Source organism: Cydia amplana, chromosome Z (genome assembly GCF_948474715.1).
Source record: "Cydia amplana chromosome Z, ilCydAmpl1.1, whole genome shotgun sequence".
NCBI classification, from domain to species: domain Eukaryota; kingdom Metazoa; phylum Arthropoda; class Insecta; order Lepidoptera; family Tortricidae; genus Cydia; species Cydia amplana.
The window spans coordinates 38,171,766-38,195,153 of NC_086096.1; the positions used below are offsets into that span (position 1 = coordinate 38,171,766).

General features: G+C 43.7%; 1 protein-coding gene across 1 annotated transcript in view; it reads right to left on the reverse strand.

The window, feature by feature from the left end:
• Nucleotides 1-23,388, reverse strand: part of LOC134660708 (uncharacterized) — a 60,748-nt gene that overhangs the window by 28,189 nt on the left and 9,171 nt on the right. The window contains exons 5-17 of the mRNA XM_063516490.1: nt 22,160-22,324; nt 21,038-21,223; nt 19,946-20,039; nt 16,827-16,892; nt 15,399-15,498; nt 14,557-14,710; nt 14,208-14,335; nt 11,537-11,624; nt 5,420-5,485; nt 3,725-3,829; nt 2,429-2,598; nt 1,779-1,866; nt 269-531 (exon numbers count right to left, since the gene is read on the reverse strand). Coding sequence (XP_063372560.1) covers nt 269-531; nt 1,779-1,866; nt 2,429-2,598; nt 3,725-3,829; nt 5,420-5,485; nt 11,537-11,624; nt 14,208-14,335; nt 14,557-14,710; nt 15,399-15,498; nt 16,827-16,892; nt 19,946-20,039; nt 21,038-21,223; nt 22,160-22,324 — 1,673 coding nt within the window. The remainder of the gene's footprint in view (nt 1-268; nt 532-1,778; nt 1,867-2,428; nt 2,599-3,724; nt 3,830-5,419; nt 5,486-11,536; nt 11,625-14,207; nt 14,336-14,556; nt 14,711-15,398; nt 15,499-16,826; nt 16,893-19,945; nt 20,040-21,037; nt 21,224-22,159; nt 22,325-23,388) is intronic.

The following is a 23,388-nucleotide window of genomic DNA, read 5'->3' on the forward strand; positions in this document are numbered from 1 at the left end:
ATAGTGTTTACTTAATGCACTGACAATCCAACCTCTAGACTGAGCTTAGGCCAATTCTTTCATGAAACCGATGCTGCCAAAAATACGGGGGTGCGGGGGGACGAGGTGAGCGAATCCCGTGCCGTGATTGGTCCGTTCAAAAACACGGTCCAATCACGGCACGGGATTGGCTCGAAGATGGAGTAACGCTACCGTATGTGTGGCAGAGGGGGTAGCGCGACTATGCTATGTCTAGAGGTTGGATAGTCTGTGACTTAATGTCACTAACCTGCAATTCCCCGATACAATAATCCTGACTCAGCGAGAGCGCGTACTCGTATATTTCCGTGGCGAAGATCGCCTCGTTCGTAGCGAGCTGGTTCAGCGAGTCGGCCCTCGAGTCGGCGAGGAGTAGGGCGAGGCGGGGAGGGGAGGTGGGGACGGAAGGGGGCGGGGCGAACGGGGCGAGGGGGTGGCGCGAGAAAGGCACGCGGGCGGAGATGTAGCAGAACTGGGCGGAGTAGAGGTGGCCGCGGGAAATTAGGGTGTCACCTGAGGAAAGATATTACACTTGTGAAAGGGTGAATCTACTTTTTAGGGTTCCGTAGCCAAATGGCAAAAAACGGAACCCTTATAGATTCGTCATGTCTGTCTGTCTGTCCGTCCGTATGTCACAGCCACTTTTCTCCGAAACTATAAGAACTATACTGTTGAAACGTGGTAAGTAGATGTATTCTGTGAACCGCATTAAGATTTTCACACAAAAATAGAAAAAAAAAACAATAAATTTTTGGGGTTCCCCATACTTTGAACTGAAACTCAAAAATTTTTTTTTCATCAAACCCATACGTGTGGGGTATCTATGGATAGGTCTTCAAAAATGATATTGAGGTTTCTAATATCATTTTTTTCTAAACTGAATAGTTTGCGCGAGAGACACTTCCAAAGTGGTAAAATGTGTGTCCCCCCCCTTGCAACTTCTAAAATAAGAGAATGATAAAACTAAAAAAATATATGATGTACATTACCATGTAAACTTCCACCGAAAATTGGTTTGAACGAGATCTAGTAAGTAATTTTTTTTATACGTCATAAATCGCCTAAATACGGAACCCTTCATGGGCGAGTCCGACTCGCACTTGGCCGGTTTTTTTGTGATACTTATAAACCCTTTCCATAGAGGGTCGTCTACCAAGCGTGTCAGAAGGTGGTGTACAATGTCTTCTAACAAACTATGCTACTATTGTCTTTTGACTGACCGGACAGAATAATAACAAGAAATAGTTGATCCACCCGAAAACTTTTTTGGTGAATCTGGACACAGGCAATATCAGTTAAAGCAACGTCTGCCTGCTTTAAGGCTTGTTCACACCGGATGCGTGTGCGTAATCGTACACGTACGCGTAGTAATATGCAGAATCTTATGAGAGACGGCAGACCGCTAAATACTTAGGAACATAAACGGCCTCCGAGTGACATCCGCTGTTATTGTAAAAAACCGGCCAAGTGCGAGTCGGACTCGCGCACGGAGGGTTCCGCACCATCAACAAAAAATAGAGCAAAAAAAATCGTGTTTGTTGTATGGGAGCCCCCCTTAAATTTTTATTTTATTTTTAGTTTTTGTTAATATAGCGGCAACAAAGATACATCATTTGTGAAAATTTCAACTGTCTAGCTATCGCGGTTCATGAGATACAGCCTGGTGACAGACGGACGGACAGCGAAGTCTTAGTAATAGGGTCCCGTTTTTTACCCTTTGGGTACGGAACCTTAAAAATCGGAGTGTATTCAGTACTCACCAAGTTGCGTAAGCGTCCTTGTTTCGTTCTCTGGTTTTGCCGAAGTGTTAGATAGTATGATGGCGGCGTGCGCACGCCAGTCACCCCACTGAAATGAAATACAATTGGTTTATTTTTTTACCACCACACATAGGTAGTGGGACATCGCCCATTCTATAGTCATACCTAATACCTCTACACTGTAGTCATACCTAGTAAATTAGGGCAATTTTTTGACACAGGATAAAAACTAGAAATGAAAATGAATAAAATTAATCAAAATATTTATGTAAAATGTAAATGATATTTTATATTTTATTATTTTTAGAACACCATATGACTTCGACTCATGTTCTTTCACTGATATGTGTTAAAATTGTTAAATATCAAACGGTGTCGTCATCTACACGAGTATTGACCAAAGGTATGTCGCCATCTATTTGAGAACATTTTATTCTTGATTTTCCGAGGTAAGTTTTTTTTCTTTGACTTTACTTATATGGAGTTACAGTCAGCAGCAGAGGTTGCTAAACGGGTCAGGTGTTCAAAATGATCTTAACGAGGAGAATAAAAGCGTGTCAAGGTAATTTTGAACACTTGGCCCGCTTAGCAACTTCTGCTGCCGGCTGTACAATATATATCTATATATCTTTGGTTCTGTGGGCAGTTACCTCAGAGTCGGGGGGTTGTCGGCCGGCCAGCGTGTGGTAGAGCGTGTGCAGCGGGTCGTTGCGCGGCACGCCGGCCACGAAGCGCGCGGCGACGGCGGCGCGCGTGCGCCGGTCCGCGTGCGCGCACAGCTGGAACGCGTGCCCCCACAGGTTGTGGGACATCGCCCATTCTGGAGGGGGGGGAGTTGAAAATGTTCGTATAGATTTCTGGATAATTTTAACGCAGGGTCCGAAAGGATAATTATCAATGATAGTTGTCTTGATAACGGCTTTTTCTAAAATAAATATCGAAAACCCGATTCTTTCAAATCTGGACATTCTTGGGCTCATTCTACTCAGAATCGACAGCACTCTCCATCCTACCATTAAAAAAAGATGTCCCAATATGTCCATTCCATTACGTCACGTTTTTAGTATGAGAAAAATTTCCACTTGTATGTAACGTAACGTAGTGGAATGTACAATTTTCATACAAAATTTTGGGACAACTTTTTTTATCACCAGGATTGAATATGCTAGTGATTCTGAGTTGACAGAACCCAAAAACACCAGGATCTGGGAGAATCGGGTTTTCAATATTTATTTTAGAAAACGCCCAACTATCGTGATTTTTATGCCTGATAATTATCGATTTGATAATAACCTAAAATATAAAAATGCCCCAATCATTATGTTTTACTATCAAAGAGTTTCAAGTGAGTGAAACCGTTGTCGTATAAACAGTTTGAATTTAAAGAAAATAAATATCGTCAGATGACAAGCAAAAGTCACTAAGTACCACCACAAGTTCATAGCCATAGTGAACCATATTAGTACGAAAAGAAGGTTGATTTTTGTTTAAATATTTTATAGTAATTAGTGACTTTTGCTTGTCACCTGACGATATAGCACCATCCATACCTCGCATAATTATCAAAGACTAATTATCTGGATAATTTCGAACCCTGGTTTAACATAAGTTCCATTTTGCTTCCTACAGTTTAAATTTCGCAAACAAAGGAACTTGCCAGCAGCACATCAGAGAGCCTAACCAAGACATAAATCACATCGACAAAATTTCTGGCTTTACGCCCCCTTTTAATCACTACGCCTTATAAAACAAGCGTAAACCCGTCTGTCTGTTTACGTGTTCGCGATAAACTCAAAAACTACTGAACGGATTTTCATGCGGTTGTCACCTATCGATAGAGTGATTCTTGAGGAAGGTTTATGTATAATTTGTTAACCCGTGCAAAGCCAGGGCGGGGGCTAGTTGAAAGGTAAAGTAGAGGCAGGAACAAATATTAAACTACTTACCGATAGCCTCCTGCCTGTTTCCGTAAGTCAGATATTCTCTCAGTTGGTCCAAAGCGGCTTTTTCGTCGATACCGCTCTGCCGCGCAATATTGGGCTCTTCGGGTGCTGCAATAAAGTCCAGTTTAAAATAACGTCTTATGGCGTCAGTCATAAACAGCTGCTAACTTAATCAGTTAATGATCGTCGTTTGTCCCTATCTGTCGTTATGCTATAGAGAGGGACAAACGATCTGCCGATTAACTTAACAGACGTTTATGAATAACGCCGCAATTTAAGAGACGAATGGAACGAATGATGAACGAATGGAATTGCTCACACAGTAAAGTACGATAAAAGTATTCGAATAGTATTGTGTGTTATGTTGACATACATAATATATAATAAACTGCCACAATACTTAAGAGACATGCCATTTATTAAATTTAGAAAAGAAATTATAATATTTTTAAACGAGCACAATTTTAATAGCATTAAGGAATATTTAAACGTAAATTTTTATTAATATTGTGACATTTTATTTATTATTAATTATTGTTATTCTCATTTTATGTTATTGTAATTGATTAGGTAATTTATTGTAATATAATGTAAATAGATTTTAAAATATTTTGCATGCCTACTAGTATAAGGTATTGACATTATCTGGACATAATACAATTGACTTTACCAATTTATCTGTACATAATGTTAAGCAAAATAAACGCATTTCATTTCATTTCATTAAGGGCGGTAAACAAGAATACCCGAACGGGTGGCAATTGAAGCCCGAACCGGAAGGCGGGAGCTTAATTAACACGAGTTCGTAATTCCTGTATCGCCCGCGGCACACACACTGTTTATCATCACACCTGTGAGGGGAAAAGGGAAATATAAGTAAATGTAATCTAAAATCCCTAGGTCGAAATATAGGATTTACGGACCGCATCGCCTAGCAAGTACCAAGTGGTGTGATGAAAAAAATACATTACAGCCCTAGTTCAAAATTTAGGATTTCATGACCGCATCACCTAATACGGCGTTTTTTTTTTGTTGTCCCCTACACTGTTTTTTTTTTCAAATTTGAGATTTTTTATGTTACATATTTCTACTCAGAATCACGAGCTCTTTCTATCCTAATAGGAGAAAAAAAGTGTCGCAAAATTTCCATACATTTTTCGATGTTTCCATTCCGCGACCGCCATACAAAGTCTATGAAAAATGGTGACGTAATGGAAATAAAAACCTTAGGACACTTTTTTTTTCCTGTTAGGATAGAAAGAGCTAGTGATTCTGGGTAGAAATAACATAAAAAATCCCAAATTTGAAAAAAAAGTGTAGGGGACAACAAAAACAAAACGCCCAATAACACCTATTACGAGCATTGAAAATATATTTATAAGTATTACAGTCAATTACTATTTAAAGTCCGTCAACCAAATCTTGTCAGTAGTAAAAGGCGGCAAATTTGAAAAATCGCGGGTTAGCAACACTGTGTTCAAATAATTCCAAAACGCGTGTCATCTGTGTTTTATCTGTGGAATGTGGATCGTGAACGACAGCCGTCACCTTATTTGTTTTCATTTGGTTCTATGTACATTGCTGCTTTTCTTAGCGCAATACTGCTCTTTGAGTGTTGCCCTACTTTAGTTTGCTTTACATTGCTACTGACAAGATTTGGTTGACGGACTATATTAGTGTTAATGTGTATGCACTTACGGGTTTGGTCTGTCGCGGGTGCTGCTTTGCTGTCTTCCTCTGACACACTCGATCCTCGACCGTCGGCTGATGGAAATAAAACATTGACAATACGACATAGTAAAGGACATGTTTCATATTAACCCCGTAAGGCCCACGGTCCTATCTGTAGTATCAATTACTTCAATGTAATTTAAACCATTTTCAATTGGAACAGAGTTGCATTTAATTTGCTTCGTTCGATTTCATAACAAAAGAAATTTAATTGTATTTCCTTCAGTATAGATTTCAAATTCAAATGGTATTTTTAAGGCCTATTTAACGAGAAACATTAATTTAAAAAAAACCTACGATAATCATATGATTTAAAACCATTTTATGCCAAAAATGCCTTACATCATACAGACCGACATTGGCGTCAAACATATATAAGGTCAATGTGGCTAATTCCGTCATAGGGACTATTCCGCCTACGTAGGTCCAACGCCAAAGACGGATTAATCGGTCACAGACCACAGAGCAACATAGACCTATGTGCATATGCATAAAGTTCAATTTAAGTTTTGACATTGTTTTTGTCATTGTTTGGCGTTCGAGTGACAGCTCTTGTGTTTGACACGGCGTCGAAAAAGTTAAAATAAAATCTAATCTAAATAAATATAAAAATTTTACCTTCCAATAAAATTATTATTATGTTTCCTTCCACGTCTGAGATCTTCATTGAGAGCGTAACGCCTCCGGTGACCGATAGATGCCGCTAGCGTCTATGTAGTCGCTCCGCCGCCTCGCCGTGACGTAGTTCCGCTTCCCTTTCCTGCAAACAGACGCCCGCCCCCCGCCACTCGCCGCCGCTATGTCATTGTTGAGGAGAAGTACTGTCGGTATAAAAGTAGCCTAGTAGCCTGCCAGGAAGGCATTACTCAGATCTCAGACGTGGAAGGAAACATAATAATAATTTTATTGGAAGGTAAAATTTTTATATTATGTGTTCCGTTCCACGTCTGAGATCTTCATTGAGACCTGTTTATTATCTCCTGGTGGCGAGTCAGCGGGCGCGCAAGCGTTAGGGCTACACCTACTGTCATATAACTCAGAGAAAGAATAAATATATATACGCCTTACTGCAACCCATGAAATCAATAACTCGTTATAATGATGCATTACAGGAAATTGAGAATTTAAACTGTAATCCCAGGTTCGAATCTGACGTTAAACTGGTTTGAGAGATTTCTCATTCGAAATCGCATCCGATCCGCAGAATAATCTCGGCGATAGGATCGTCTAAAGAAAGAGTCATGTTCCCAATTAACTTAAGCCAAAATATCACTAAGTAATTGGATAGTTTTTCAGCTAATTTAGTGATTAAGTACATCATGGATCGAAAGCAATCGTAGGCGAGGCCGGATTGGATGAGACTACTGTGTCTGAAGGAAATAAGCGCAGTGTTCCCTAACATTTTGTGTAATTCTCACAAGTTGACGTACCCAGACTACCTACTGGGTCTATACTTTATTCCGAAGCTTCTAAGAGAGTCCAGTCGGTGAGACACGTTATCTGGTTTAGAACCGAATTTCGGACACAAAATAATAGCGTCAAAGTTATCTGTGTAATTGCCTGGGCTACAGTGTAGTAGGGTAAGGTCATTGACCCTGCGGCCTGATGCTAACAGTAAAGGTGCGGCAGCTCTTCTATATAGGTACGTTGTAGGATTATTCAAGTTAGGGCAAGTAATTTGAATAAGATTTCTCGCGTCCCAAGCTGGTGGTTTGGGAGGCGCTGGTCTCGCTATTAATGACGATGGAAGAAGGCATAGTGTCCGATAGTGGTTCACATACAGCACTTGTTACAGGCTTCTGAACAAGTATCATTCTGAAAGCTAACATGGATAATAGAAATAGATGTCTGAGATAGCTTGCTACTTCACTGGGTATTAGAGGTACCTGGCAGACGATCTCATTTTTGATGCATCATGATGATCATTTCTACATTGTGGGCGTACAGCGACCTCGACAAGGGGACGATCTAGGCAGTGCTCCCCGGTACTGGTTTTTTAGACAACCAGTACCGGAACCGGAAATACCCGGTTATCGCCGGCTCGGTGTTGGAGCGTCCTATCTGACAGGAGCTACGCCTCGATTCTTAAGGTCGTTGACTTGTAAGGGATGGTGGTCTGACGTTGTGTTCACTAGGACCGCCAGTAAATTGCAAGCTTACCACAGCTGCGAGAAAGCTCTCCTCATCACGCCGTCACAGTAAACAGACTAGCCTGGGAGGTGGAGATATCCATGTCAAGTCGTATCACCGGCAGCTGCCAAACGCGTCGTGGTAGCACTTCAAAGAGTCGATTAAGACATACCGTGGTACAGTGCGAGGGCTCTCGAAAGCGGAGAGGCCGGCCAACAAGGTGCCTATCAGGCGAAGATAGTCTCGGCGGCTTCTGGGCGCAGCTGCCACTCGGGGGACGCAGTGACTTTTTGATAAACCGTCGCCTTTGGGGGTTATACCGACCTGGTAAGTAGCAAGGAACCAGCGCGAACTATAGACGATCTGCTGGCATCAGCAGTTTTTTCGACAACCGTAGTAACGGTTGTATGTTTGTAGTACACTCCTGTCGTCAGCGCTGCAGGTGCGGCCCGTTAACGATTACTCTCCACTTGAAGGGCCTCACTTCGTACATTGTCTACCATTATTAACGGACTACAGGTATAAGGTGAGGACTACGACGGTGCAATCTCCATAAACTAACGTTTGCGAATTTGAGACTGAACAGGAGGCATCGAGTATAGTTTCTGTGAGAAACTCGGCAGCAAGGCAGGTCTGTATGTTGAGAAAACGAAAAACCTTCAGTCAAACTTGTATAGGAACATGGTAGCATGCTTTTAAGGAAATCGCACTGATGAAATCAAGTCTAAAATCGATTTTGGCGCTTTGCTTAACAAAACTGTTTCGATAAAGTCGAAGACAGACAGATGGAAACTGCTGGAGTCCTCCTGGCCCCTTTCTCTTGGCACCGGAAACACAAGCTCGTTCAGGCGCAGCGGGTTTATTTGTCCCATTTTGTTTATTAGGGGCTTGGCGAACGAGTTCGTCTTTGTAAGACGGAACTTAAGCTGGAGAGCGCGGGCAAGTAGAGCGATAATTATGTGAACACTGCAAACCTTTTCAATGCCTTCAACCTCGGTTTTGAGCGGAGCACACGGGACCTTGTCTGCCGTCGCCTTGGCGACGGAGGGATCCTTAACCGAAAGCAAGAGTTTAGCGGTCTGCTCGTGCTGTTGCACCATAGCTATAAGCGCCTGCGTACCTCAATGGGGCCATGTGGACAGGGAAAACTGGTACCGTGGTACACGTGGCGCCGGACGGCAGCGGCGTGGCGCCCGGCCGGCGTCGGCTTGGCGGGCTGCATCGACACGGCCGCTGGCGATATCATTGGGAACGGCAACAGGTAAGTTTTCTTACGAACAGAACATGGGTGCCATTGCAAAGGACGACAGCGTCGTACTTGCAGCATCGACGTAATTGCCGGCGCTATCATGGCAACCGCCGCCGCTCGGAAGGTGCCGGTACGTGAGGTGGGCCGCGCCATCGTGGCGGCAGCCACCGCCAGCTCGGAAGGCGCCGGCGCGTGACGCGAGAGGCGCCATCGTGGCGGCATCCATCGCCAGCTCGGGTGGCGCCGGCGCGTGACGCGAGGCGCCATCGTGGCGGCAGCCACCGACAGCTCGGGTGGCGCCGGCGCGTGACGCGAGGCGCCATCATGGCGGCAGCCACCGACAGCTCGGGTGGCGCCAGCGCGTGACGCGAGAGGCGCCATCGTGGCGGCAGCCACCGCCAGCTCGGGTGGCGCCATCGTGGCGGCAGCCACCGACATCTCGGGAGGCGCCGGAGAAGCGCCATCGTGGTGGCAGGGGCGCCGGCGCGTGACGCGAGAGGCGCCATCGTGGCGGCAGCCACCAACAGCTCGGGAGGCGCCGGCGCGTGACGCGGGAAGCGCCATAGTGGCGGCAGCCACCAACAGCTCGGGTGGCGCCGGCGCGTGACGCGAGGCGCTATCGTGGCGGCAGCCACCGACAGCTCGGGTGGCGCCGGCGCGTGACGCGAGAGGCGCCATCGTGGCGGCAGCCACCGCCAGCTCGGGTGGCGCCATCGTGGCGGCAGCCACCGACATCTCGGGAGGCGCCGGCGCGTGACGCGAGAAGCGCCATCGTGGCGGCAGAGGCGCCGGCGCGTGACGCGAGAGGCGCCATCGTGGCGGCAGCCACCAACAGCTCGGGAGGCGCCGGCGCGTGGCGCGAGAAGCGCCATAGTGGCGGCAGCCACCGACAGCTTGGGAGGCGCCGGCGCGTGACGCGAGAAGCGCCATCGTGGCGGCAGCCACCGCCAGCTCGGGAGGCGCCGGTGCGTGAGGCGCCATCGTGGCGGCCAGCTCGGGGCGCCGGTGCGCGAGGCGGGCGGCACCCTTGTGGCGGCCCGCCACCGGCTCGCAGGTGCGTGAGGCGAGAGGCGCCATCGTGGCGGCCGGCTCGGGTGGCATCGGAGCGTGAGGTGGGCGGCGCCATCGTGGCGGCCGCCACTGGCTCAGGAGGCGCTGGTGAGGCGAGAGGCACTATCGTGGCAGCCAGCTCGAGAGGCGCCGACGCGTGAGGCGGGTGCCGCCATCGTGGCGGTCCGCCACTGTTTCGCTGGTGCGTAAGGCGCCATGGTGGCGGCCAGCTCAAGAGGCGCCGATGCGTGAGGTGGGCGGCGCCAATCGTGGCTACAGCCACCGCCAGCTCGGGAGGCGCCATCGCGCCGATGCGCGTGATGGACGTTGCCGGCTCAGGAGGAACCGATGTGCGTGGCGGGCAGCGCCACCGTAGCGTCTTTCGCCGGCACAGGGGGGGAGGCGTGCGCGTGGCGACTGGCGCCACCATGGTGGCGTAGTTGCACGCAACATCACGGCGACACTGTTGCCCGACGCCTTGATAGATGGCAACCGGCGCGGCGAACGGCCCCGCCGCTGTACTCGTAGTGTTTCCACAGAGTGGCTTCCACGTAACTTACCTTCCTTCCACTTTGAGCAGTCGAGATGCAGTAGCGTGCTCCCCGTGGTCCGGTCCGCCTTCACCTTGGCGCCAGGACGGGACCGAGAGGTCCGCGATCCACCCGCGCCGCGACCGTAGCAACAGGAGCGGGCGTGTGACGTCTCTCGGAGTCCCGCGGACCGGAAGCGCCTGCGCCGCGACATTTCGGGCGCCGGCCCGCAGCGTCGCGGCGTCTCGGAGTCACCTCGGACGACAAGAGAAAGTCGACAGCGCCGACGCGGCGAACGACACGAACTGTCGCGTCGGAAACTAACAACACGAGGTAATACTCCCGGGCTCCGAGCACGAGCACCGACCTCGGCCGACACCTGCGGTAATCGGACGAGAACCGGGGCTTTAGCGTCCAAGTAGGCATTCGCAATGCGCTTCCGAACGCCAAATACAGCTAGAATATCATTAAACTGGCTTACCAGATGGTTTGAGACAATCCAAACCTATCCTATTGCAGCGCGGCCCCGGCACCCCACCGCGCCGGGCCGGCCCCGCTCCCCGCGGCAGGCACGATGACGCGCGTTCTTCTCCGATGCGGAGCGACTTACGTTACCACACGTTGTAAAAACGACACTTGAAACGACTTGTTGACGCACTTCCTACTTCATTCTCGAAAATGCGAGTTAACGGTAACGATTTTAGCAGCATGGCATGTAAAAGATAATTTAGCAAGAAAAAAAAAAAAAAGTGGGTAGAATCGAAAAGCACCGTTGGAAGATCGATCCCGAGACCGCCAAAAGACTAGTAGTGGCGATCTCTGGCTATATCTCGCTATTTAATCGAACAAACTTGGATCGAAAATTTTTAAAGCGCCATGCTGCAAAAATGTTCGCAAAAAAAATTTGCGGACCATCGGTCAGGACGGTCGACGAAACAATGACATAGCGGCGGCGAGTGGCGGGGGGCGGGTGTCTGTTTGCAGGAAAGGGAAGCGGAACTACGTCACGGCGAGGCGGCGGAGCGACTACATAGACGCTAGCGGCATCTATCGGTCACCGGAGGCGTTACGCTCTCAATGAAGATCTCAGACGTGGAACGGAACACATAATAAATCTGTACTAACCTTGTTGCGTAGTTTTCGCGTTAGTATTGAATTCATAGTCTCGCTTGTTCTTCATCAAAAGCTCTGCGATGTCTATTCCGACCACCACCTGTAGAATAAAATCATCATTAAAATCAACAATCAACCATGTTCCATGTGCATAAGGACCCTTATCTGATACCCGTCATATAGCGGCCGTAATACAGCGGTGAATGACGTCACTAGAACGGAGTCTATGTAAACCAAATGGCGCGGTTTCCTAGAGGGCGGTGATTGACACCGTAACGTCAAAAAGCGGTGCCGCCATTTGCATGACGGCCGTCTTGACGGTGTCGATAGTTTCGTGAACGTTTTATTTGATAGCGGTGAAGCCACTTGTACTAAAATCTCAAATGCACCTTCTGTATCACGAGATTTGAATAAATGATCTTCCGCACTTCGATTATTTTCCTCTTCTGATGATATTTCATCCTCCAAGCAAATTATTAAAGCTCCCCTGGATACACTCTAAAAAAAATTTGGTTGGCCCTATCAATATCTTGATAGTCGTAATCAAGCATCTTGATTCCATACGAGCCTAACAAGAACTTAGACATATCAAATAAGGTAATTCTGATTGCTATTACTATATCTATGTAACTGAACCAATTAAGATCTTGTTCAATATTTACACGAAAAATAATTATGCTAACTAATTGATCCTAGCAGGATCAACTAAGGGCTTGATAATTATTATCATGATAAGTTACTGTACCAACTAATACAAACAAGTCAGTTTAACTAAGATGTAGGTCAATATTAACATGAAGAATTACTGTATTAACTATTTGACCCAAATAAGTTCAACTAAGAACATGATTACCTCGACTAATGCACCTTATTAGCCTGAACTAAGATATTGTTAAATTTGAATCTCAATAGTTTAATCATTTCAACTAAGATGTAAATCAATGTTAACATGAAGAATTACTGTATCAACTATTTGACCCTAATAAGTTCAACTAAGAACATGATTGCATCGACTTATGCATCTTATTAGCCAGAACTAAGAAATTGTTAAATTTGAATCTCAATTGTTTAATCAGTTCAACTATGAAGCTTGTCTAGTACAATATACCATTCTTCATCAATTGTACTAGTACAATAAAACACAACAACAAACAACAAGCTTCATAGTTGAACTGATTAAACAATTGAGATTCAAATTTAACAAAGTAAAGTTTTATGAAAAGGGGGTAAATGAATAAAACAAAAAATATATATATAATAAGATGTTATTTATTCATCTAAACATTTAGAAAACTAAACATTTTACATTTAAAAATCGAACTTTCTTTTACATACCTTACATATATATTATAATTAACATTTAAAACGGGCTACAAATATAATGACCGTTTGGCGTACAACCGTCGATTTCCCCCTTATGGGTACCCGTTGGCGGCAGGCTCGGGGACGTCTGTCGCCTACACGAGGGTCCCTGGGATGGCAAATGCGCAAAAAATGGCGCACTCTTAGAGAAGTAAAGGGAAACAGTTCCTCCGAAGTCGAGTCCGCAGTTCGGACAGCCGCTGGCGGGGTTTCGGAAGCATGGTCCCGATCGTTTCCCGTGCCTCGCCTTAAAGCCTTGAGGCGGCCAACAGGGGTTTTACTGGGTAGACCTGGGGTCTCATTAGTCCACAACAGGGATTCCCACATAACCATCCCGGCCCGTCCCCGCGCCTTTTATTCCCGTCGCCACGATTATCACTTGCTCCATGTTGCACATACACTATTATACATTAGGTACACAAAGCAAAGGTAACACGTTCACTGTTCCAGGCTTGCCGTGAAATAAAGGCACAAGTAAAATTTATTTCGTTGACGCGTACTTGAATGACTAAGTAGTTGAATGTTGAACGTCGAGGCTGAGACTGACTCCCCACTCGCACGGACACAGGCGCCGCAGGGGCGCGGGCGGTGAGGACCGCGGGTGCACCGGCGCCCCGCTACTTATCTCTTGATTGAACGGATTAACTGATTATTTAATTTAATTATGAAGAAAATCGATTTAACAAATAATTCTTAATATAATGGAATATTAGTTTCGTAATTAATACAATAACTTGATCATAATGGGATTGAATGTTTTATCTTCGTTGTTCTAAATATTATATGTTTAGTTGATTAAAATACCAAGTCTTATGTAAATCAACAAAGAGAAAATAATCACATAAACTATTAAAATGTTCATAACTATTAACATATTTATCTGTTTTAATTAATTTGTTAAGGATTTAATCAACCTACGTTACATAATTATGCCAACAAGTTAATGATAGATGCAAAGTATACAATTGTTAGGATTAATAACATACCTACTTTATTAGTTCAATCACAGATACACTTATTGTTTTAAGTAATCAGGTTTCTTTGATTTATATAAGATCGTTATTGTTATAATTAACTTAACGTCAACTAAGAGAAAACTGCTCTTAGTTGGTCTTCATTTTTTAGAGTGTACGTTTCGTTTGACGTTGGTGGCTGACGGTGTGTTATGACGCCGTGGAACTTTCCACATGTCGTCACCGTAAAGACGGCCGTCTTTTTGCGTCCGCTATATGACGGCACCGCTTTCCGCGGAAACCAGAGCTTTATGTATATGACGCACAAGGACCCTTCTCTAATGGAAAGCCACATCTAGTGTCCTTACCCCATTTTGCTTGAGTAACAAAGCTAACAGCTGCCAGAGCAACACGTAGCCGACGACGTCGCCGCGGCCTCCGGCGTTTCGAACGCGGCTCGCGCAGTATTCTATCACGCTCTTCTTATGGGTGACTCCTGTAGGCAAAATATGACATTTGTTATAATGAGATTTTAAAAAAATACCAATGATTAAGTATACTAAGAATTATACATTAAACAACTTACCTTTGACAAGTGACCCGGCGTATGGAACCAGCTTCCTCACACTGGGGTCTGAGGCTAGCGACGCGGACAGAGACACTATCTGGACGGTCGCGGGCAGACCGTCCACGGGGTAAGACGGACGGACAACTTACCTTTGACAAGCGGCCCTGGGTATTGGACCAGCTCCCTGACACTGGGGTCTGAGGCTAGCGACGCGGACAGAGACACTATCTGGACGGTCGCGGGCAGACCGTCCACGGGGTAAGACGGACGGACGACCACTATGTGGCGGGATGAGATGTTGCCCTGTGGAGAAATTGCGTAGTTAGACACTGATATAAGAAAATAAATCTTAAATAGGGCTTTTAGTCTCCTATTAGAATCGAGGGAGCTCGTGATTCTGAGTAGAAATAACCAAGGCTCGGAAAAACGCCCGTCATTTGGGAAATATTCCGTACAATAGAGACTTCCTTACCAATGTCAACGATTAAATCGTCAGGTGACAAGCAAAAGTCACTAAGTACCTCCACAAGGTCATAGCCATAGTGAACCATATTAGTACGAAAAGAAGGTTGATTTTTGTTTAAATATTTTATAGTAATTAGTGACTTTTGCTTGTCACCAGACGAAATATGCCTTAATGACGTCCGTAGACCAAACATTTTCGACTAATAAATGATTCTTAAATTATGGTTATGTTTTTAAAATGACGGGCGTTTTTCCGACCCTTGGAATTGACATAAAAACTCACCAAATAAAGTAAAAGTGGAATGTACAACTTTAAGTAAAATATACCATTTAATACTCCGGGAGCGCTTATGTGTGGTGACCTCGACTGTCTTATGTGCTCCTAGTAGTTTACATACACCACTGGCTCAGTGACCCAAAAAGGATCTTGGCCTCTGACACGAAAGAGCGCCACTCTGCCCTATCTTGGCGCCACTTTACGCCAGTTGGGTATTCCTCCTGGTAGTTTAGCTGTTCTAAATCTTACCTTAACATGAGCCGTAGAGAACTTGAACGGCGTCATCCTCTCGGAGCGTACCGTGGAATCTTCCAAATGCAGGTTCAAGGAAGCGTCCGTGTTCAACTCCCTAAAACACGGTGGACAGTTTTAGTGCCGTCAAATGTGGTTTGCTACTCACTGGGTAATTGTGTTCTTGGGTTAATCAACTTTTTCTTGTCACACGTTGCTATGGTTACGGTCTCCTGAGTCACTCTTAAAATTATAGGTTTTTCGTATTTAAATGAACCAAACTTGCATTTTATGGTAGTTATAAGACCTTTCCATAATGGGACATTTACTGAGCATGTTAGTAGAACATGGTACAGCAGTTCTAACAATATATGCTACTATTGTCTCCTCGCTGATGGGACAGAATAACAACAAAAAATAGTTGATTGACCCTCTTACAGTTTTTTATATATGAAAACCTATGCCACTATGTCACTTTTTGACAGCTTCTGTTAGAAAGGGACTTCCACTTGTATTACAAGTTACAAGCTTTTAAGAAACGGGCCCCAGCAGCATTCCTTGAAAACGGTAAGTTTTTCATCTAGATTTTTTTTTACAAAATTCTTTATTTATGCAATGTCTACGTGTATTGGCGTATTTTTAAGAAAAGGAACACAATTAGTTATAAGATAAGACTAACTTTCATCTGAATTTACAATGACGAGAATGGAAAGATAATGGATGTATTTCAATTAATAAATCAAGGGTGAGCAGGCACCTTCTGGGCAGGCTCGCTCCATCGTAGGCCACGTCTTCGCCTCGGCTAGTCTGTGGCCATGAGTAAGCCCATTTATAATATAAAAAAAATAACTATTTACTAATGTTTCTATTACCGCCAGTGTAATAACCGCCTTATACTAAATCCATGAATGTACACAGTGAATCAGTGCAAACAAAGTGGAGATGTACTGACAAGCAGGATAAGCGGTGCGGAATGATAATGCTAGTGCATCGGGGGACAAATATACCTGCTAATACCTTATACGCCGATTAACATAACATGTAAAATTATTTAAACAAGTAAACAACATTGCTTATCTGAAGGCTTCGTACTAACAAAATTAAAAAAAGGGTACTCTACATTAATTTAGTATTAAGCAGAAATGTCTGTACCAAAAAGTTTAGAAATAAATGAATAATGGAAAAATTGACTGTGTCGGGCAAGGCTCGAACTAGCGAGTCTGGATCACTAGCCCATCGCTCTGCCAACTGGACTACTGAGACTTCGCTCGATGACAGCGAGTATTGTCACCATATCACTCATATGCGCCTAACGACATCTATCGAAGAGTATTACACTTCTTAAACGGCTACCTGTTTCATTTATTCCTAAACTTTCAACGAACAACCGCTATTTACACGAAATACAACTCTATTCACAAAGTATTGCGGTTCAAATTCCCTTACCTGTCCGAAAGGTCGGTGCGAAGCGAAGGCGCGTCTCGTAGCGAAGCGTCATATCTCCCATAGTACCTACGGAAATATGTCTAAAGTCGTGCAGTCCCGCCGAACCATACTCCTTTGAGGGTAGAGAATCGATTGCACCGAATACTAGGTTGGTCCATTTTGGGCGAATCCAAAAAAGATAGATGGAACTTTGATTTTTTGACACTGATAAAGATGTCTTTTTTTATAAAGTACACGATTTTTTTTTCTTTAATTTATTAGTTTATGTAAGGTAAGCGCTAAAAATGTCTTTTGCTTAGGTTTACTATCTTGCAAAGCTTAAGTTACTGCACCTTATAAAACAACTAGCGACCCGTCCCGGCTTCACACGGGTTACACAAAACCTTAACAAATTATACACCTAAACCTTCTTCAATAATCACTCTATTGATAGGTGAAAACCGCATGAAAATCCGTTAACTAGTTTTTGAGTTTATCACGAACATACATACACACAAACAGACAGACGCGGTGGGGGACTTTGTTTTATAAAGTCAATAAGGTGCAGTGGTTTTCGTTAAAGTTAACGTCTTTTTTTCTTTAATTTACTTTTTAGTTTAACTTATTTTGCTTAGATAGCTTTACAATCTAGCAAAGCCCAAAGTTGTAAATTTTTTTGCCACTTATTTTCCAATTTTTTATAACATAATATTTAACTTTTTTATACTAAAGTGACCTATCCTTGCTATTTCTGTTTGATCCACAGATAAGTGTGATGGAAACTGTAGGTACGTTTAAAAAATAAATACCTATTTTAATTATATTTTCTATGTTTAAGTAAAACTAACCGTTTGTGTGAAAAAGCATGGATACCCTTATGCTATCACAAATGCGTGTTTATTACAATACAGGGTGGATTTTTTTAATGTGATACAAAAGTATTTGTCTCAGCTGATGGCGAATAAAATACCTTGAGGAGTGTCTTTTGGCTTATTATTGTATGGTTTTCATACACTTCATAGAGAAATAAGCCCTATCAAAAGCCTTTCCACATAAATACATTATTTTTATTTATCGTAAATTTAGAGAATTCACTATCATCTGAGCCAAAATCACTATTTAGTATCACTTTATAAAATCACTCTGTAAGTGTTTATGTGCAAGCAACCCTTATAGAGTGAGCGATGTCACAGTCAGCAGCAGAAGTTGCTAAGCGGGCCAGGTGTTCAAAATGATCTTGGCGCGACTTTATTGTTAAGAGAATAAGAGCACGTCAAGGTAATTTTGAACACCTCGCCCGCTTAGCAACTTCTGCTGCTGACTGTACGGCGGGAAATGTCGATGTCGTGTGAAAACCGGCATAACTGTCGCAAAGCATAAACTGTCGTTTTAAAAGCAACCGTAATAGGTTGTGATAAGGTTTGGATTTCATCGGAACTTTGCAATAGATATCCTTTAAAATGCTTGAGGCATGTGAATATTGCAAAAAACACAATCAAATTTCAAAATCACAAATAATATCCTGTATTAACATAGACAAAGGAATACTAAAATATCTAGAATAAAGTAAGGACGCTTATCGCGAGGAATTTTGTGCATTGACCCTGCCTGTTCCCATCTCTATCGCTCACGCGTAAAAATTATATATTGATGTCCCGCCCATGACGGCTGTCAATGACACTGTGCGAGCGGGATAGCAATTACTGTTGAAACTGGTTGATGGGGAACTAACTAAACTAACGCGTAACGGTAACGTTTGACAATCCAGTATGCAGTATTTGGACAATAGGCCATAGGGGGTATTACTGCAATTTTCTGCCGCCAGAGTGCAGCACTAGCACCCATCGTAAGCCATAGAGTAACTTATACATACTGTGCCTTAAACAGTTATTTGATAAGTTTTCACAGACAACAAAATATGACATCGATACATCAAGGCTGTTGCTGTTGGTGAAGCGCTGGTGGCCTAGCGGTAAGAGCGTGCGACTTGCAATCCGGAGGTCGCGGGTTCGAACCCCGGCTCGTACCAATGAGTTTTTCGGAACTTATGTACGAAATATCATTTGATATTTACCAGTCGCTTTTCGGTGAAGGAAAACATCGTGAGGAAACCGGACTAATCCCAATGCGGGCCTAGTTTACCCTCTGGGTTGGAAGGTCAGATGGCAGTCGCTTTCGTAAAACTAGTGCCCACGCCAATTACTGGGATTAGTTGCCAAGCGGACCCCAGGCTCCCATGAGCCGTGGCAAAATGCCGGGACAACGCGAGGAAGATGATGATGACATCAAGGCTGTTTGTTTACAAAGGGCCTAAGGGGTTTAGAGACTTTAGAGTGATAGAGAGGTTAGATAACAAAATTTCGACTCACTCGTTTTCTCGGTAGACCCTCAGATTGTGATGGTTTGTGGTAGTAGCGCCCCCTACGCAGAGTTTCGCATAATATTCCCTATTTGACAATTAGCAAATGCTCAAGCATTTTTCATTACATTATACGTCTTAGTATTCCTTTGTCTATAGTTTTAGTCAATGATTTTACAATCCTCCGCCCCACTTTACATCATTGTTGTCTTAAACAATGTTATTACAAATAAATATTATTATTTAAATTTAAAACACTACAGTCAGCCCCAGAAATAGTTAAACGTGAGACGTTCAAAATTACTTAGACACGCTTTTATTATTTTATCAACAATGTTAGGGTAAATATATTAAAAACGGGTATAAAGGGTAAACTCACGTATTTTAAGTCGAAAAACGCTCGACATGTTTCACTTCGTACCGAGAAGTTAGTAAAGTAAAGTTAGGGTGGCAATTTTCATACACAAATGACTAAAATGTAACTTTTTTTTAAGCCAGACCAGGAATATATGATCACGCGCCATGTTGCGGAATTTCACTGAAACTAATTTTGGCATACATATTATACTGAACTGTCACCCTATACATGAGAATAACAGCGCCCTCTTGACAATGATCATATATTTCTTACATTTTAATTATTTGTGTACAATACAATAATAAAACAACAATGACGTACAACCCGCGCATTTAAAACGCCCAAAGATACTGCAGCGCTCAACAATGTCCCCGAAGCGCGTGACGTGTCAAGCCAAATACCACTCTAAGCGAGTACACTTACGTGTCAGTTCCCTTCAGCCCGTTGGCGCTCGAGCGGCCGGAATGTACGCTGCCGCCCTCTACGCCTCTGTTGTCGTAGCCGAGAGGGCCGTAGCCTGAAAATTGTAGGTTACATTTGAATGTAAACCTTGTTGCACAGTGCTAAGGTCTACCCTTCGGTGGACATGGATATCGAATAATATCATTAAGGTTCCGAAAGCGCTCTGTGGCCATTCTTTTTAGATTTGTTATCTTTTTTGATCCTTATAGGCGAAAAAAGTGTCCTAACATTTATTTACATTTTTCTTTCCTTCCATTCCGTTACCGCCATACAAATTCTATAAACGTAGTAACAGAATGGAAAGGTCTTCTCTTCCCAGAGTGACACAAGCTTACGTCACAATAACATTGCCACTTTATATAGCGCTATCGCATATTATTATATAGCGCTGTCGCATGATGACGTAGGCTTGTGTCAGTCACGTGGTCGGAAGAGAGTACCAGGCGGAGTATATTATTATACCATGGCTCAGAGATATTCGGGCGGCGGCTGCCCGGCTATGATTTGCTTGTATATCATCATGTAGCGGGTGGGGTATCCATGTAGCTAGTGGGGTTACTCTCATTGAAGTTACACTAACCTTGCATGGCGTTAATTTTGCTGGCCGCAGCCAGATATTCAGGGGGCGGGGGTGGCGGCGGTTGCCCGGCCATGATTTGCTTGTATATCTCCATGTAGCGCGTGGCATATCCATGTAGCTAGTGGGTTACTCTCATTTAAGTTACACTAACCTTGCATGGCGTTAATTTTGCTGGCCGCGGCCAGATATTCAGGGGGCGGGGGTGGCGGCGGTTGCCCGGCCATGATTTGCTTGTATAACTCCATGTAGCGGGTGGGGTATCCAATGTATCCATGTAGCTAGTGGGGTTACTCTCATTGAAGTTACACTAACCTTGCATGGCGTTAATTTTGCTGGCCGCAGCCAGATATTCAGGGGGCGGGGGTGGCGGCGGTTGCCCGGCCATGATTTGCTTGTATAACTCCATGTAGCGGGTGGGGTATCCAATGTATCCATGTAGCTAGTGGGGTTACTCTCATTGAAGTTACACTAACCTTGCATGGCGTTAATTTTGCTGGCCGCAGCCAGATATTCAGGGGGCGGGGGTGGCGGCGGTTGCCCGGCCATGATTTGCTTGTATATCTCCATGTAGCGGGTGGGGTTAGTGAGCCGTAAGTGCTCGTAGTACTGGTATTGTTGACGCTGCAGTGCGTAAGGGTCTTGGTATACGCTGCCGTAGCCTGGAATATGAAAATCCAATAATAATAATCAATAAAGGTGTAATAAAATAATGTATGCGCCAGCACAGTTGATATCAGTAGGTATATGGTTGAAGTCGGTGCCAAACACAAATTTCAAAATTTGGACTGAAGCGTCTATCTGAACACTTCACTTATTTATTGATTCTTTTTGACACCATTTCCTCATTGCTTTTTTTTATAATTAGGTTAAATATTACAAATTCGTTTAGGCCTTGTCTACAGATACCTAAAAAAGTATATGTAACTTTTCCAAAATTCCTTTTTGTATTTTTTTTACAATATATTAGAATGTTTTAATACTTAGGGTGTAAGTTTAATCTTTTGGGGTTGCCTAGTACAAAGTTTTTTGATACTTAATTGCTAGATCAACATTTTGTTAGGTGCAAGCACGTACTGCTCGCCATTACCGTTACTCAAAGCCTAACAAAGATAGCATACTGGAGAATTTGGGAAGGGTACCGCCGTGGGCGGGTTGTCTAGTGGTCAGGGCGTTAACAGCGTAAGCTGAAGACGCCGGTTCGATTCCGGCCTCAGCCACCAATGGACTTGGTCACTTTTATAGACTAGGAATCCTCTAGACTGAGTTTAGAGCAATTATTTCATGAAACCGATGCTGCCAACAATACTGGGGTGCGGGGGACGAGGTGAGCGAGTCCCGTGCCGTGATTGGTCCGTTCAAAGACACGGACCAATCATGGCACGGGATTGACTCGAAGATGGAGTAAAACTACCGTATAAGTGGCAGAGGGGGTAGCGTTACTATGCTCAGTCTAGAGGATGTTTTGTCTGTGGTCACTTTTCCTTTAGTATAATATGACATCTATTTCAGTTTATTTCGTTGTTTCCATACTTTCGACCTGTGGTGACCCTTAACATTTCCATATTTTTGGCCTGTGGTATAAGCTATACCCTTACCATCGTAGTACGCATCAGTACGGTGCCGACGCCTATGTCTGTCGCGATCTCTGTCCTTGTCAGACCGACGGCGGGAATCTGTCGACGCGAGCGTCTCGTTCAACTCGTCGTCGGTGGGACCCGCGTCGCGGGACTCCGCGCGGGAGGGAGACGAATACGGGTCGCCTGAAAGAGATAGATATATTAGAACACGAAGAAATGTTTTCATAGATTATCGGAGCGGCCGAGGCGCTCACAATTATCTGAACACGTCTCTATTGTCAGGGCAGCACAAGTTGTTTACAGCACAAGCGTTTGGTTGACGTAACTGGTGACCGAAGAGCTGGCGACTTCCTCGCACAACGTATCAGCATTGCGATACAGCGAGGAAATGCCGCCAGCATCCTTGGTACAATAAGAATAATAATAATTTGTATTTGTGTTTTTGTATTTTATTTTTATATCCATATTATAAAATAACCTAACTTAAGATGATAAATAAATAAAGAGAATAATAATAATATTCTTTATTTCAGACCAGGTCCATAATTATACATTTAAATTAAATTTAAATTAAATTAAATGAGATTAAATTAAATTAGATTAAATTAAACAATGCCTCAAGGGCCTATTTTAGATTTAAGCTAGTTACTAATTCAGTAGTACCACAGTATATATCTTTTATGTAAATAGATGCTATTATTTAATTAGGAGATTGTAATGAGAGCCAACGAAAGATTATTTTTAATGTTGTGGATAATAAACAATTTTACAAACATGGCATTTGTTAATAATAATGCATTTGCGTATGATATGTACATGATGAAAGGAAATGATTTACATATTTATGACGTTTTGTCAAAGTATAATTTCCCTACCCACCCCTAAAAAACCAATTTCCAAAATAATAGTAGTCCATGTGACTGCTACATAATGAAAGGTATTAAAATACGAGTGTGTGATCAAATGGCGGTCGTAACATACGGTTCCTGAACACATCATAGAAATCTTAATATGTGTGTAGATAAAGCGGTGTATGTAACTGTACATAACTAGACATTGAAACACTCGTGTGATGTTATTATGAAACGAGCTAATACCGAGTTTCATACATCCACACTCGTATTTTAATGCCTTCCATTATGTATCAGTCACATAAACTACTCTTCTTCTTTATAAAGTGCGTTAGGGTTTTATAATAATAAGTAATAACCCCAAATAATCTCTAATTTCTGGATATTTGTTCATGT